Source organism: Amphiura filiformis, chromosome 4 (genome assembly GCF_039555335.1).
Source record: "Amphiura filiformis chromosome 4, Afil_fr2py, whole genome shotgun sequence".
Classification (NCBI taxonomy): domain Eukaryota; kingdom Metazoa; phylum Echinodermata; class Ophiuroidea; order Amphilepidida; family Amphiuridae; genus Amphiura; species Amphiura filiformis.
The window spans coordinates 60,590,859-60,609,120 of NC_092631.1; the positions used below are offsets into that span (position 1 = coordinate 60,590,859).

Consider the following 18,262-nt stretch of genomic DNA (forward strand, 5'->3'; position numbering starts at 1 on the left):
CATTTGCAAACACTTTCGAACGTGCTTGCGTGCACGCATAAACACTTGCGAACGGGTGTGTACATGCAAACACTTGCGCACACGCAGTAATGCACTTTCAAATACTTGCGAACGTGTTTGCGTACTGCGCAAACACTTGCGAATGGGCATGCGCACATGCAAATAACCTCGCGCACGCACGCCGCAGTAGGCCTACTCATAAACACTTGCGAACGCACAAGCAAACACGAAAACACTTGCGAACACTTGCGAACTCGCATGCCAAATGCGTGCCCATAAACACTTGCGAACGTACGCTTGTACTTGCCAGTACTTGTGTGTACGCGCGCGCGCATTGCAATAACTCGCAAACGCATGTGCGTACCCTTAACACTTGAGCATGTGCGTACCCTTAACACTTGAGCATGTGCATGCGTACCCATAAACCACAATATCATATAACCACTTGAGATTGCGCATGCGTGCTTTGCAAACACTTGTGCATCGCTGCGTGCGTGCTTTCTGCAAACACTTGCAAACGTGTGTGCATACCGGTAATGTTCGCAAGCGTACGCATGAAAACTTCCAAACGTGAGTGCGTACTCGCAAACATTTGCGAACCCGCGTGCGTACTCACCAACACTTGCGAACGTGTGTGTGTAGGGCCTACCAGCAATGTGCGCGAGCGCACGCACCCACCTACCATAGCTTGCCAAACGTGCGTGTATAGGCCTACCTATAACACTTGCCGTCCATGAAAAATTTGAGAGAGTGCGTTCCCCCTCCCCTGCTTTCGCCGACTATGATCGAAAACATAGAGGCCTATGATGCGGCCGGCTCCAGCCAGGGGCTAGGGCCCGACTACATGACCGCTGCGTACGGCCCACTCACTCCACACCCGGTTGCCTCCCGCGTATGGATGCCGACCTCTGCACCTCTGACGCCGGCTACGCCGACGGCGATACCCGGACATTACCCGGGGCGATATCACGTGTTAGTAAAATGGTTAAAAGAATATGCAAATAACAATAGGCCTATTAGGGACCGTTCAAAACACTTGTTCGGGTCTGATGCAAAAAAAAAATTATCAGTTCTCAAATAGTTCAGGGTCCCCTTTTTGACATAAAAATTATGGGTCAATCCCATCGAAAATCATGTAGGCCTAAACTCAATTTTCACAGGAAAATTGTTAGTTTATTTTTTTCAAGGCCACCCCCTAGAAGGGTCAAAACTTTTAAGCACCCCCCTTTTTTTTTTTTGCCTCCCCAACAAGTGTTTGTCGCACCAGCTTCCACCAAGTTGTAGGAATTCTATATCAACATCAGCCCGCCAATTGAGCGGCGACGGCGCCGTATAGCATACCCCGTACCACCCGGTGTTTTCGCGTAAGTCATTACATGCTTGTTGGAGGTAGTGAACGCCACGGCGGGCCACTTTTGAAGAAGAGAAACGGAAGTACGGTATAAATCGGGAGATCATGCGGCATGGATATAATTACTTTAATCATGTTATACTAAGCATAGGCCTATTTCGTCCTAATAATATCTTATGTATTAAAAAGGCCATTAAGTTGTGCGTTGAAACATTGGTTGAAATCAGGTTGAAATTTCAACGTTGTATCAACGTTGAAGTTCAACCTGATTTCAACCTTCTTAATTTTTTTGCATTGAAAGTTGGTTGAAATCAGGTTGAAATTTCAACGTTGTATCGACGTTGAAATTTCAACCTGATTTCAACCAATCTCTAGGTTGAAATCGGGTTGAAATCTGGTTAGGTTAGATTTCGACGTTGTATCAACGTTGATACAACGTCGAAATCCTAACCTGTGCCCACTGGGTAAGCATTGTCATTTACACTGTGCATGTATTTGTGTTATGCTTGCTGGGATGACTGAATAACTTACCATTCCTATCGTGTCCAACTCATGAAATTATTCTCTGGCAACATTGGTTGTGTATTGCATGACTGTCTTGCGCGCCGTTGTGACATGATTCCGCTCAGAAGTTCTACAAATATGTGTTCAAAAACAAACATGGTCAAGGGTCAATTTGGACACAACTTTGCAGTCTAGGATACAACTGCACAGTCTCGGACAACCAGATTCTGGTGGGAAGTCTGACATTTTTTTAACACAGAAGTTTCTCGGTCGTCAAGCCAGAAAGTTGACTAATGTGGGTGGCAGTGTATTTCATAACCCAAATTGGTAGGGTTTCCAATGTGACCAAAGAATTGGAATAAAATATATTATCCATACACCAAAAATAAAAGAGCATCTTGTTGATTCTCCTCCATCTGGTCAATTCTTCTCCATGAAAATTTTAAATGTTTTTAAATCTATTGCGCAATGATTGTATGTGCTTTTGTTGTACAGGCCTATATGTTAATCAGCAGCTACCTTCTTGCCCCCTCCCCAGTTTTCCCCCACTTCTGAGGCAAAAGACCCCAAATTATGTAAATTTCCACTTTTTGCAGCAATTTTGTGCAAAATTGGTAGATTTTGCACCCCACCTGAAATTCACTTTGCCCCCCTAATGCCCCCCAAAAAAAATTCCTGGTGCCGCCACTGATGTTAATGCTTTTTGCAAGTAAAGTGAAATAAAATGAAATCTAGATCAGCCCAGCTATCTGTACTATCTATCCAATACAGCTTGGTTGTCTTCAGCTATTCAGTCTAGTCCCATTTCCATTTCCCATTTTCGATCTAAAAATTAGAATTGCACTTTTCAAAGATTGTGTGGCACTATAAGTTACACCTTTATAATTATTTGCTTTCTACAGTGACCAATCTGAATTTAGGTACAGTAACAACAGACATAATCCAAGTAGACTGGACTCAAATCCCAGGAGCTTCATCCTACATACTGACCCTCACCGACGAGTCTGGGCAGACTCCACCACAGACAGTCACTATAACTGATCCCACCACCATTGCCCATGCCTTCCAGAATCTGAACCCAGGTCAGGACTATTCCATTAGTTTGACAGGTATAGGCGCCGGTGGAGCACCAGTGGATGGTGGCACAGTCATGGCAACTACAAGTAAGTTGGTAACAATATGTTTTTAATGCACACAATATTTAGGGTGGAAGGAAAATTGTACTCCATATTATTTGGACAGGCATATTTGCAGAAAAGAATGTAGAGAGTTTTATTCAGAAGTAAGTCTTCATAGGCTGCAGTTTCTGAAGTTTGGTGTTCACCACCAATTTTATCGCCTTTTTAAAGATTTAAGACTGCTGAATACATATCTTTAACTATTGTGAACCCAACTAATACATATCAATGTGGTGTGTGCCACTCTGTGTTAATCTGCTGTGACATGTTACTTCTCGTGAATCAGGAAAGTATGACTGAAGTTGTATTGTCCTTCATCACTGTTCGTGGTGTTGCCTTTAAATCCAATGGCCATCTATCTCAATTATATGTTTGTATCTGTCTTGTGCCTGTCTAGTCTTCAGAGATAACACCTTAGTCCTTCTTTTGCCTGAATTCTCTTCTTTTTTAAAACCATAATTTCTACACTTTCAGTCCATTATGAGACTTTTTTTCTCAAGTTAAGTGGTGCTAACATGGCATCTCTGAATATCTATGATAATAATAAATATATATACTCCCCTATATGCTGTCAGTTACTGTCAACTTGTTTAAGGCCTTATCTTGTAACTCAAAAATAAATTGAATGTTTTTCTTTTTCTCCCTAGTGCCTTTGCCACCTCGGAATGTTGAAGTGACAGCCACTTCAGCCACATCTGCAACACTACAGTGGCAACCACCTGCAGGTGGCACCTATGATGGATTCCTGATTGTACATGGACCTACAGATGGCTCTGCTCCACCAACCTTGGTACCAGTTCCTCAAGGTTCAACTACGCATACACTGAATGGCATCAACACAGCAACAGATTTTGTATCTTTGTATACAACAAGTGGGGAGCAGATAAGCGTACCTGGTTTCCCTCAAGATGAAAGTAAGAATTTAGCCACATTAGGTGCTACTGCCTGAACCCCCTGAGCACTACCCGCCAATCTAACATTGCCTCTGATTGGTCAATTACATGATATCTGTACTTTAATCACCAATCAGAATGGAGCTTTGCAAATAATTCACCCTAATTATTTGCGTGGTGAAATTATTCTAACAATGTTGCTGATTGGTCCAGTTGAAAATGAAAACTTCTTTTTGGCCAATCAGCAGGTAGTTCTCATGGGGTTAACAATATTGTGCACAACTTGAATTCCCTCCTGAGCTTAGCATCTGTCACTGAGGTGATCAGCTCGCCATTCTGTCGTTATAGCTAGAGGCCGTGTATGACACAGATGGGTCAGTCAGTTACATAAAATTACCTTGTGTGGTGTTTGGTTACCAGCAAGTGAGTTTTGCCTGAGGCAATATGTGGTCAAATGTTTTCAGCTCACTGCAAGAGTTATAACCATTGATGATTTGGTTGAAAAAGGAGGCGAGACATCAATTCTGTTGCGGCCGTGGAACCTATTGATTATTTTCACTTCATTTGATGACACAATGTGATCCAAATAGGCCAGTATTGAGAATTGAGTTATTAGTATCATCAACTTACACAGTAACCATGCATGTGTGCAATTCCTGAAATGGGCTATTCAAGTTAAAATCCATACACCTCTATATGGAAGACATATGACTTTAATCTTCCACACAGGGAGTGTGAATGTCAAATGGGGTTACCTGAATGGGTGACTCCATTTGCAATTTACACCTCCTGTGTGGGAGATTATAAAGATCATATCTTCCATAGGGGGTGTATAGATTTTAACTGTAATAGCCCAACCCTTACATCTCAAGTATATTTGATTGCAAAGGAGATTTATAAATGTCAATTTTCTTATGTATTTATGGGTTTGTTTGTTTTTTGCTCCTTTTTAACATGTATCTCAGTTACTCAATTGCCACCTTTGTCCTGCTTGTTTAATATTATCACATCACATATAAATAAAATTAAAATTACAACATGCATGGGTGAATGCAAGGGATAGACTGAGATCTGCAGATTGGAAAGAGAGTGAGCCATGTTGGAAGGTTCAGCCACATGTTATTAACAGCATGGTGTAATTAGTTGTGCATGGCCAAGTTGATTTCTGTCAATCAATTCAAGAGGTGTACATGAAGCTTGACAAAAGGATGACATTCTCAGAAAGTACACATAATTTGATTTTTTTGTCTCAAATAATGGTAACAAATCAAATGAAACCACTGAAATTTAGATAACATTTCGTTGCTATATTATATACCAATCCATGTTACCATCTTGACCCATGTTGCATGATAACAGCATTTTTCACCAAATTTCAAACATGGATATTAACTTTATACAGTGGCAGCACCATAATTTTGTTTGGGGGGGGGGCATTGGGAGGGCAAATTTCAGGGGGGAAATTTGACAAACTTTGCGCAAAATCACCGCAAAAAGTGGAAATTTACATAATTTTGAGGGTTTGCCTTAAAAGTGGGGGTGGGGAGCAAACTGGGGAGGGGGGGCAAGAAATTTTTTGGAGGTATGCCCCTTGCCCCCAGAGCACCGCCACTGAATATATAACTATATTAGTGACTTTTCCTTCACTGTTAAGCAATTTTATTTTTTTCGCTGAGATCACTGAATTTTATTTAATTTAATTTAATACAATTTGCAACAACAGATAGATTGGCAACATTTGGGTCACATCTGAACTCCCAATATTCATCTTTTCTTCCAATTTAGGTATGGTAACTGTAACAGACAAAACCGATACTTCACTTACCGTCATGTGGACTCCATCGGACACAGCCAACACCTACCAAATCATGCTGATTGATAACCAGGGCAATATTGTGGAAGTCATTGAGGCTCCTAATCATGTAACAGATTACATGTTTAATGCTCTGACTACCAATACTGAGTACACAGCTGTAATTACATCTATAGATGAATTTGGAGACCCATTTCCAGTTGGACAGGTGACAGACACCACAGGAACTACAGGTAAGATTGGGGGTTTTCCAGTTGAAATCCATACTGTGACCTTAATCTCCCACACTAGGGGGTAATGATTTCAAATGGAGTCACTCATTCAGAAAATCCCATTTGACTGCGTGGTAGACTGCAGACGACAAGTTTCAATTTTTTTTTAATTCCAAAATTTCAGATTTTCATGATCATATTTGGAATCAGCATGAAACATGCATTAAAATGAGTACAAACACGCCTAGTATTGGTTCAGTGGTTCTTGAGATAGCTCTTGATATTTAGAGAAAATATCTCAAAACTTGGGACTTTTTTATGTTGAAGCCTATGGCTAGCATGCTGAGCATTAAAGTCATGTCTTCCATAGGGGTTATGGATTTCAACTGGAATAGCCTATTGTAACATCAGCCTTATTTTTAATTATTATTATTATTTAGAGCACTCTATATTAGAAAGTAAGTTTATCATTGTAAATTCTATAGTCAGTGGACGTGGTCTAGTTTGTAAACACAAAATCTGATTGGTCGATTTTGGGTGTCGTCTCTCAGGCTGCAGACAACCCTACGCCATCACAAGTATTGATAACGCTTAACAGGCTTGTCATGATGGGCATATGTAGCGTATTGTAGGTGTAGGCCTAGTGCATATAATATGCGCACACGTTTGCAGTATTCTTAACTAAAGAAATCAAGTTGTATAAACAAGTTTTGTTCATTTTAGAATTAAAAAAAAAAAAAAAAAAGTGCAGTGATTTATAGTGCACTATGCACAGGCACAACGCCTAGACGTTGATCCACAAGCCTCAGCACACTTTACAGGTTGTCGCTGACCACTACGGCCCCACATCATTCCATAAACCATTTAACAACAAATCAGGGACTTTGCTGCTTCAAAAGGGCACACCTTAGACATTCCACAAATAACCTTCGCAACCAGGATCAGCTCCCGAGTTTCAGTATGGGTTACAACGAGACAATTAGCAGTAAGTTCCTTGTCCAGGGAATTTCAAGCTAACTCAATTTTTCCACGAGATCAAAATTGGCACCGCCAGGGTTCGAACCCGCAACCTCTCGCACCATAGTCAAACGCCTTAACGATTGAGCTAACTTGACAGTGCGGAAACTTTATAGTTAACATAATATTTAACTAAATTCGAATGAGAATAAATGATAGGAAATTTTATTTTTACTATTTATCCTCTATTGTGTCATAGATTTCAGTTCATTCTCTAATTAGGGTATTTTTCTCAAAAATCTGTGAAAATTAAGCTCATTCGTTAACTTAATGTTGTTAAATACACAGTTCTTTGAGTATTAGTTTGTAGTTTATAGGTAGCCAAAAAGTAATTGATTTGGGGTACATAAAAGCCTTAAAAAGTAGGGGAAAAAGACCACAATTTGTGTTAGATTTCTTTCCTCAAAACGTGCTGTGTATTAAACAGGTTTACTCTTTTATTCTTTTATATTATAGTGGTGGATTTCTGCACCCCTAGTCCATGCTTGAATGGAGGTGTGTGTGTTAATGGGGCCAATACATTCATATGTCAATGTCCTACTGGATTCACTGGAACTAGATGTGAAACAAGTAAGTTTGTTTGTTTTTGTGTGATGTTTGCTTATTTGTTTGCTTGGCTGCTTCTTTACAAGTCTACACAAGTCTACACAAAGCTATGATGTGTCCTGATATAGATTTTACCATTAGGCCAAAAAATACAAAGGTTTGTCTCAAAGCTCGAGCGCGCATTTGTAAAATCGTGAGATTTGGAAAAAAAGAAATGCGGAAATTTTTTTTATAGTTTTTCCAGAAAAATTTGGCGAAAATCAGATTTTTTTCTCCAAATACCATGAAAAAAGTCGGGAATAAAAAATAAAATAAAAAAATCGCATTTCGCATTTGTTTTCAAACTACTTGTGAGCTTTGAGACAAACCATTATTTTTTTTGGCCTTATTATCACTGCCAATTTGTAAGAAACAAGCTGTCAACGTACTTGTCAACAACAAGTCTTTCTTCATTCACCCATCACTGAAGTCCCACATATGTCAGTGACTACAAATGGGCTGTTCCATTTAAAATCCACACTACCCCTGCAGAAGATTTGGTTAAAGTGTTCCACAGAGGGATTATGAGTTTTGAATAGAATAGACAATTGGGTAACTTTCATTTGAAATACTCACTCCATCTGTGGAAGATATAGGTAAAGCCAAAATACAGGGGAGTATGGGTTTCATAATGATTAACCCTGACCAATTACATTTAAAAAACCCTCCCTAGCTGTGGAAGATATTTACCAAATCTTCCACAGGGGTAGTATGGATTTTAAGTGGAATAGTCCAATGCATGCATTACATAATGCATCCATGCAGAATGGGTCAGATTTGAACCATATTGAATTTTTGATCTTCTACTCGGTTGAATATATTTCAAGCACTATATTTTTTTGAAAGTGACATCAAATTTAATATATTGTTGTTTGATCAATAATAAGCCATATACAGCCCCTTGTGGTATGCCCTTTTTTATTATGAGTCCTTATTAGATGATGGACCACTGAGCTTTAGCAGGGAGGTTAATCATATATGATTCAACACAAGCAAATGAGGCTGATGCTGGCATGTACCAATTTGATTTATGGGAACAATTTGTGCAACAAGGTCAAATAATGCACTCAGATATTCTCTGATACAACCTACTCTCCCAGACTAATAACTTTATTTCTGAAAATATGAAAGGATTTTGGCTGCTCTTGTTTTATATCTATTTACCATTGACTTGTTAAATAAAGGCCCATTCAGTACGTGATTAGCTCATCTAGACAATCGTAAAAATCATAAAAATTCAGATTTTGGTACCTTTGTCATTGTCATAGATGTGCTAACATAGCCTGCTAGTGGTTCAGCCGAAAGCTGTGTTTGCTCATCTAGACAATCGTAAAAATCATTAAAATTCAGATTTTGGTACCTTTGTCATTGTCATAGATGTACTAACTTAACCTGATAGTGGATCTGCCGAAAGCTGTGTATTTAAGACAAAATAATAGATTTTGCACGAAGTTGTAATTTAAAAATACTGACAGTATATAAATTAGCTACATGTATTTGAATGGGGCTTCAATTTTGTCTATACTGCTGTTTTCTTCATTTTTTGCCAAATTTTTCATTTCAAAAATACAAAATGACAATTTGAATGACTTATCCTAATAAGCCATTTATAAACATTTTTTTTTTACATTGGGATCACTGAATGCGTCTTTAACAAAATGGAACTATTCTGTCAAAATTTTGGTGTTTGTTGTAGCAGTGCGCAATACATTAATTACTCATAACTATAGAATGGAACACAGTATTACTCTGTTGTCAGTGTTAAAATGTTTCTTGATTCACGTAGAACAATTTAAGAATAAAATTTGAATTTTTGTTTCTGCCGACATGAGCCTCATTTACTTGCGTTGGGTCACATATCTGTCAGCTGTCATTACAAGACGTTATGTCTTGTTAACAAAGTAGGTTGTGGCAGTATCTAAAAATCAATATTGATCATACTTGTATTGGGCTCAATCCAGGGTCCAAATTCGGTACTTGCCTATAGGCAGTTAAAATTGAGAAAAGGATGTAGCATATGTGTTCCATTAACCGCCCAGGGCACTTAACAAAGTAATTTTGGGTGGGCACTTATTTTTTACAAAATTTAAAAACATTATCTTGTTTTGCCAAATGAAATAATAGCTAAATCCTAATCCTTTAGTTAGTTCTAACTGGCAATAAAAGTCAATTTTTAATATTTGGACAATTTGAGGGCAAATGGGTCAAAAACATCCAATTTTGCATGTTTTCTTACAGTTGTAGTAAAAAAATTCTAAGACTTGGCACAAGTCTAAGCATTCAAAATCTTGATTATTTATAGGCTAACAGTGAACTCAGAATTTACATATTTTATGTTAATGTTTGATAATTGGTTGCGAAAAATATTAGGAATAATATATTTGTTTCCCAAAAGTTAGAATGCATAACTTGATTGAATTAGTCTTTGTACAAATCTTTGGGCTTGATTATCACAGCTTACAAAAAAAAAAACCTAAAATGAATGTATTGGCCCTTATTCCCAAAAATTGACCAAATATGAAAATTTAATTTTCATTGCCAGTTAGAACTATATAAAGGATTAGGATTTAGCTGTGTTTCATTTTGCCAAACAGGATGATATTTTTTTATTAAAAAAAGAACATTGAATAATTTTCTACCATTATATAAAGACAAAAACAGTACCAAAGGATATCCTACTAGTAAACCAAAGTCAAGGTTTCAAATCCCATGTCGGCACATTTTTTCCCATTTTTTTAGCGGCCGGGATTACATTTATATGTTGTCTAGTTTAATGGAAAAACTTTGGGTTGGCTAACTGCTCACTCTTTTCTACCAAAAGTAGACATAATTGTATGCATTAAGGATGCATGACCTTGTCAGGAATGAGCAGGAAATGAGCGGGAAACATAAAAGAAATCTAATATAAAAGATAATTTGGAAATAGCACGTCATCACTGAACAATATTTCAAGGTTTTACAAATATTACAGGAAAGCAATATGCATGGATGCAAACTAAGAAATGCAGAAATAACGATGTATGATTATTACATTATTGCAGCAAATCAAGGTTTTGATTTGGAGATTTTTTTTATATCAGTGAAATAACTGACAAAGTGGTTTATTCTTAAAGACACATTGTGCTATTCCAGTTGAAATCCATACACACCCTAGACATGACCTTAATCTCCCACACGGTAACCCCATTTGAAATTCACACTCATTGTGTGGGAGATTTAAGGTTATGTCTTCCATAGGGGGTGTATAGATTTCAACTGAAATAATAGCCCATTCACAGATTTTGTGATGATGGTCAACTGAACTTTTAAGAATGTTAATATTTTGATATCAGGATTCAGTACAATCATAAATGAACTAGAAATAAGGTCAAAAATGTTTGTCTTTTAAACCCTTGCGCATTTTTTAAATGTTTGAGAGGTAAACCTTTTCTTTTTTTCCAAACCAATGAAAGTTGGAACAACATGTTTATTGGGCTATTCCATTTAAACTCCATTGGAAGATTTTGGAAATATCTGCCACAGGGGGAGTATGAATTTCAAATGGAATGAATGCATTAGGCAGCTCCATTTGAATTTCATACAAAATCAAAAGTTGCACTTTTGTGTTCTAATCAATGAAAGCATGACGCTAGTTTTAACATGCTAATCAATGTAAAGCATGGTGCTAGTTATCTTGTTGGAGAACGCTGTGTACAAATCAATAGGGCATGCAATTAAATGGAGCAAATTGCAACTTTTTAAATTGTATCTTCCTTGGATTTTTGGATTTATTTATTGAATGAATTCAATGAGTGAGGTCTTAAATTTCAGCTAAAAGATGCAGCTATTGGTTGATGGTTCCAATTATGACAAATCTATCTTTGTTTAAGATATATAGGGGGAAAACACAACTTGTACCTTAATTCTTTTGCACATGTATATAACTGCATGCAGCATAGTGCACAAACTTACTTACAGCTAGAATCTAGAATAGAATCTAGAATAAAATCTAGAAATAGAAAGCAAAGGTTGAAGGACACTCTTGGTATTATTAGTTGCTTGTTTGTGATGAATGTGTGTACATTTTGTATTGGTTTTAAATGTGTGGGGGTGTGTGAACTAAACATTTATAACACTACATGTATACTGCGCCAATAAAGTATCCTTACATTTGGCAAAATAATCACAATTTCAAAACTGAACAATATTGGGGTAAATTTGTTTTTGCAATAGATGCACATTTAATCCTGCACATTATGACACCACATTCAATCCAATGTGACCTCAAGAAGTAAAGTTACAAGCAATTGAATAGACCAAGGTCCAGTTTTAAAAGTGACAAATTGGTCTATACAAGGCGCAAAAAGATTCCAACAAGCGAAACAAAGAGACAACACAGTTTCTTCAATAAAGCGTTATTTAAAGCAGTTTTTATTTCAGTTTTTACTTCTCTGTACTTTTCATAACAATTCATTTTATTTGTCAGTTCTTTTGTTTCAGTTTTCTTTTGTTCCTTTTGTTTTAAATTTAAGCCGAACGCATAAATTAGCCATTCACCACTCTCAAACCAGATTACTAGTCTGTGGAGTTTTGAATAGGCCAGTTTGTCACTTTTAAATCTGGACCATCGTCTAATCAAATGCTTGTAACTTTGCTTCTTGAAGTCACATTGGATTCAATGTGGTGTCATAATGTGCAGGATTAAATAGTGCATCTATTACAAAAACAAATTTACCCCAATATTGTTCAGTGTGGAAATTGTGACTATTTTTTCGAGTGTAAGGATACTTTATTGGCGCAGTATACATATACATGTACATGATAACAAAACACAATGTGCACATGTAAATGTGCAAATGTGATCTTATTCTTAGTTTCAAGATTACCCAACATGTAAAAATGTTGAAATTGTTTACATACAACAGACCAGATTAACCCTAACCTGCCTGTATACTACAAAATACTACTTGATATATGCGCTGTACGTGCTAGCATCCCACGTGGTGCGATGACGCAATCGCCCTAAGTGATATGTAGGCACGGTTTCGCTGGCCAGCGAAGCCCAAGACCTGTGGCAAAGTGTCGCCGACCGAGTGCTTGGCATGCGAGGGGTCTCGGGTTCGAATCCCACCCAGAGCAAACAACTTCTTTCTTTCTTTTCTCTCTTTATTCTTGCCTTCTTTCCCTTCCCGTTGCCAAAAAGCCCTTAGTGGGTTAGGGTTAAGCAACAATCAAGTGAAAACTGCTATCATAAAATGTGTACAAATAAGTTTATTTCCCAATAGCAGTGCCATAGCTGATGAGTGCAAGTGGAATAATCTCCCATCATCTGTACTTGAATCATGCAGCATTGCAAGTTTCAAAACCGCATTATGTAACATAATAATGAACATGATTTTCTATAATCATGTAGTAATGTAATTTTGTATATACTTATAGGGTATATGTTTACAGTTCTGTGTCACCATTTTTCTGTTTTTTGATCAGATTTAGCAATTTTATTGGGTATCTTGTTTAGATTTAGATATAAAACAGCACAGTGTTTCCACGAAGCACACAGATAATTAATTAAAAAAGATACATGTAGTTATATGACAGCAGGAAGCTTCTTATTCATTTTGTTTACAATATAACCCCCCTTTAACAACTACACAGAAGATAATCATTGCTGAAATCTGTATGTATTCTACAACCAAATACATTTTACAGAAGCTATGGTTTGGAATTAAACCATGTGTGACATTATTTAAGGACCATGTGCTTGCAATCACCCTCATTCGTTTGCTCATCAGTACTCGGTTCTGTGTTAAAACTTCTACTCCATTATTGGCTAATAACGTTAACTTTAGGATGGTAGATTGTTTTAGCTACTTTATGGAATGGGAGGGTAGAGTAAGGGTGTATCTATGTGTATGATTTCTGTATAATTTAAGCTTTCCCGGGCCCTCATCATATGTAGCTGAATGTGGCGAAGCAGTAGTATGAAGGATATATCTAGCCTATAGTTTGATCAGCTCGTAATCGGCGGGCCTTATAACATCGCGGATTAATATCAATATATTTTATTTCTAGAAATGTCTTGTGACAACTCGCCACAAGTATCACAAATTATTATTTAAGTCCTATACTTTGGCTATACATTATTTAACACGCATAATATAGACCAGACAGGTCAACAATATCACTCTTAACGTGGGTCTACTTTTGGGCGTAGCGGAAAAGCCTAACATTTCCCGCCGATTACGAGCTGATTAAACTATATATAATTTATTTGAAGATTACTGTTTCATTCCAAAAATGCGTAAGCTTCACTCCTATGCTGTGACAAGTATGTAACAGATATGCCATATAGGTCTGGTTGCCTTGCTAATGTAAGGAAAATGTTGGTAGTGTTAATATGTATTACCAGTAATTTCTGTATTGGGAGCCTTTGCAATAGTATGGTAACTTGACATGATATCAGTTTTAGACACGTAGCACTTACTGGGTGTAATGTACACTTAAGATCAAAGCTTGGCATAATAACCTAAAGAGGTAATGGGTAATCTTGTAGTAGTATAACATCCGAGCATTTGGGATCAAATCCCGATAACAGCTGTGTGTGTGTGCACTTGCTTGAGTCGCCCATACAACACACTGAAAATAGATCCACCATTTACAGATTTGACACCTTGGCAATATGATAGAGAAAAATGTAGCAAATTTCATGTACCGCAGAACATCCTTTTTTTGCACTCACTTGTTAAATGACTTACTCCCTACCCATAGATATTGATGATTGTGTACCTAACCAATGTCTAAATGGTGGTGTTTGCGTGGATGGAATCAACATGTTTACTTGTCAATGTCCGCAAGGTTTTAGTGGCACCCTGTGTGAAATTGGTAAGGATCAATAGTTTGAACTGACGAAACTTTGAAACTGAAATTTATTTGGAAACTTTGTTGATGTCTTAGTATTGTCATCAAGTTTGAAAGCTTTAAATCTTTGAAGAAATTGTAAAAATAACGTATTTTCTAATTATGCTTGAGAAATGTATAGGATGTCCTCAGCAACATCCGGTAGAGTCATCACAATTTAAACCATTTTTGCGAGTATGCATTGTATACATGTAGTATATAGGAAAAGAACAATCTGATGATGGTATTTGGATTATAATTTCATATTTTTATGCAAGGTCAAGGATATATAAGAAGGATATCTCAACTTATGAGTATTAGATGTATTGGGATGAATGTTTGATATATTGCTTGACCAACATGTTACATGTATGTGACAATGTTCTCATTCAAGTCTAAAAGTTTAGGCTTCTATGTACTTATCATCATAAGCATTCAAAGACTGTCATAGTTTTACTGTCTGGAATATATTAGAAATTAATTTTAATTTTATTAGTCGTACATATATCATAACAAAATAGTACATTGTGATTGTATACATTCTGTTTGCAGCGGTGAATAATTGTGCACCAATTAACCCATGTATGAATGGTGGTCAATGCGTGTCTGCATTATTAGGGGGATATACATGTACATGTACAGCTGGATTCACTGGAACTAATTGTGAGACAAGTGAGTTACTGAATATAGTTTATTTCTTGCAAAAAATATACTCTCAATCGTAAAAATCCACCAAGACCTTGCCTAATATGGCATTATGTTATATGTAACTCAACTGATCTAAATTTTGCATTTAAAAAAATTTAACTTGCAGCAAGGAACACAAGATATTCTTAGCTTTGCATTAATACATGAAATATCATTGAAATTGTAGATTAAAGAAAAGTTAGAAAGTTGAGAAAACCATATGCCCAATTTTGTTTCTCCAAGTCATTCTGCATTGAGCATGAGGGAAGGAAGATTTTTGGCCAGGAGTGTATATACATTTGTACCTCAAACAAAAAGTATTTGAGATAATTATATTACTTGAGAAAATCATATTAATACTTTTTAAAATCAATCCCAAATATATTAATATTAATATTGAATATAGCATTGAACCAAGATGGTTATTAAAGGAAACAAATAATTAGAAATAACAATATTTTGTATAAATTATCATTTTCACCTCATTTTGTTATAGTTGAACGATGGCACCAGTTGATTTGTATGAAGTAGTATTATTTAATACAGTAATATGCAGTTAAGATAGTGAATACTAGTAACTATTGGAAAAACCATACCCCTACCAAATTTACCTTCATTGAATTGCTAGAATCTCATTTGAATAAGTGTTGAGATAAAAAAAAGTATGTCTAATAAGTTATAATATATTCAACAACTCTTCCTATACCTTTGTACAGGAGCCAACCGTTGTTAATCCGTGATGAACCAACACTTTTACTGTAAGCGTATACGCTGAACGCCAGCGAGACTACGCGTTCGCGAGAGCGTAAAATTCGTCATGCCTGGAACCTTTGTGCGTATGCCAGCTTACAAGTTGAATTCAGTATTTATCAGGAAGCGGCTAAACATTGCCGGTTTATTCTGTAGTTTTATTGCTGATATCAAAAGAGAAATCATCGAAGTTTTTGTAAGGCTGAGTGGCAATGATGAATTAGGGGTTCATTCATATATTTTCATGACTAAACGATTGTTTATGCCCGAGGGCTTTAGCCCGAGGGCATAAACAACGCTTAGTCATGAAAATATATGAATGAACCCCGCTCATACATACGCAACATTCTGCTTGCTGTTATTTCCTCCAAAACTAAAAATACCATCATTTTAAACTAAAACTACCAGTTCCTTATCATTTTTAACAGTTTCTCCATCGCTAATTGTAAGAAAACGCTTTCTTGCTTAGTCCATCGTGCTTGGGCGCGCCAACATCGCGTACATCACTCGCGCTTATGCGTAAATAGCTCGCGAACATAGACGCGTAATATCCTACTCGCGGCGTCCATCAGTTCTTGCGCGCTTGTTTATGACCGAACGCCGGGCATAAACGCTTATGCCCGCCTATCGACCAATCACGCATGCTGTTATATAGCGAGTATGTATGAACTGACATTCCTCGTAAAATAATCGTGAATTACTTAATGATACGATTTTTAGCTTCTGTTCGTTGTTGAAAGGATTCAATCATGTTTCATCATGTTCATCACCGATTAACAACTCGCGTCGGGCGCGTCTGCGTGGTTTACTTCACTCGGGCAGCTAAAGCTGCCCTCGCGGCAAGTAAAAACCACTCAGACGACGCGACGCATCGCTGTTAATCGGTGATGAACAACGGTGAAACATGATTGAATCCCTAAATGAAGTTCTATTTCCTCAATTAAATTTACACCAGTTGCACTAAAGATTATATATACAATCCATTGTGTGTTTCCTTTTCAATAAACTTAAATATAAGGGAGAATAACAAAATATAAATAGAAAACCACCAATATTTTGCCCCAATAAAGTGATCCTAATTACCTTCTTTTTTATAATTATAATTAATATTAGTTTTTTAAATCTTTTATTTTAGATGTTAATGATTGCCAACCAAATCCATGCCTAAATGGTGGTTTCTGTACTGACGGGATAAACACACACACATGTATTTGTCAGGATGGGTTCCAAGGGAATAATTGTGAAACAAGTAAGATATTTCAATCTATTATATTGATATTGATAATTATCAATATCTAAAATCGAGAAAAGTGGAGTGAAGTTCTGTAATATCTGTTTCTTAAATTGAAGTAACTTAATCCTCTCCACATGGGTGTCGACTGCTGATGACTAGTTTCCAATTTTCTTTAAAAATTATAAATTTTTAGAAATGTATCTACTATATTTGGAATCAACATAAAAAATGCATCAAAATGAGTACAAACAAACTTGCTGCAGCTTGTTGAAGTCATTAGAAGTAAAATTATGAAAATTTATGAAAAAGTAGATCTTAAAAATACATTTTGATTTTGTTAACTTAAATTTTCTGTAGATGTGAATGATTGTCTGCCAAATCCTTGTCTGAATGGAGGATTCTGTAATGATGGACTCAACACTTTCACTTGTACATGTCTACAAGGGTTTACTGGGACTAGATGTGAAATGAGTAAGCAGATTGATATACACCCAGATCTTATCAAATAAATTCATATTGTACTTTCAACTAAATTTTATAATACCAAAATATTGGTAAGAATATGGTTTGAAAGCATTTGTTGGAATAATTTTGTGATTACAATTTTAAATTAGTGAAAATATTTCATAAGAACATTGTTTCTGAAAGTTTTAAACACCTAAAGCTTTGAGTGGGGGCAGATTGTATATTGGATTTTAAAATCTTTGCCAAGCTCTCGGACATAGTATTTTTTTTTGCCTAATTACATGTACACCATTTTTGTTACACCATATTTGTTACACTATATTTGTTGATGGTGTTTAGACAAATGATCTGGTTCTAAAAGGTTTATTTTTTCATAATAAATGCATTAATATTGCATTCACAACTTCAGATCTAATCTATATTTTGCTGTCTTTTAATCAACAAAATTTACAATTGAAAACTTGCAAGTGATCTGATTAACTTCATTATTTTAACTTGTGCTGAAACAAAGTGTCACTGTACAAAAAATAGTGAGTTTAGCTATTCATGATTTATTTAATTACCAATCTCTGCAAATAAATCCCCAATTAATATTGCTCAATGATGCTCTTTCAGGAAAAAGAAAATCAATTAATTATATGCAAGTGATCAAATTTGATATATTGTGTTTGTGTTACAACATGCACAGATGTTTCTT

At 36.4% G+C, this 18,262-nt stretch overlaps 2 protein-coding genes across 2 annotated transcripts in view; both read left to right on the forward strand.

Annotated features, from left to right (window-relative positions):
* LOC140150296 (tenascin-like) overlaps window positions 1–14,428 on the forward strand; it is a 41,879-nt gene extending 27,451 nt beyond the window's left edge. The window contains exons 9-13 of the mRNA XM_072172303.1: window positions 2,758–3,018; window positions 3,681–3,947; window positions 5,712–5,972; window positions 7,425–7,538; window positions 14,301–14,428. Coding sequence (XP_072028404.1) covers window positions 2,758–3,018; window positions 3,681–3,947; window positions 5,712–5,972; window positions 7,425–7,538; window positions 14,301–14,428 — 1,031 coding nt within the window. The remainder of the gene's footprint in view (window positions 1–2,757; window positions 3,019–3,680; window positions 3,948–5,711; window positions 5,973–7,424; window positions 7,539–14,300) is intronic.
* A 3,139-nt stretch (window positions 14,429–17,567) lies between these two features.
* Window positions 17,568–18,262, forward strand: part of LOC140150297 (uncharacterized) — a 69,855-nt gene continuing 69,160 nt past the window's right edge. Inside the window, exon 1 of the mRNA XM_072172305.1 lies at window positions 17,568–17,571. Coding sequence (XP_072028406.1) covers window positions 17,568–17,571 — 4 coding nt within the window. The remainder of the gene's footprint in view (window positions 17,572–18,262) is intronic.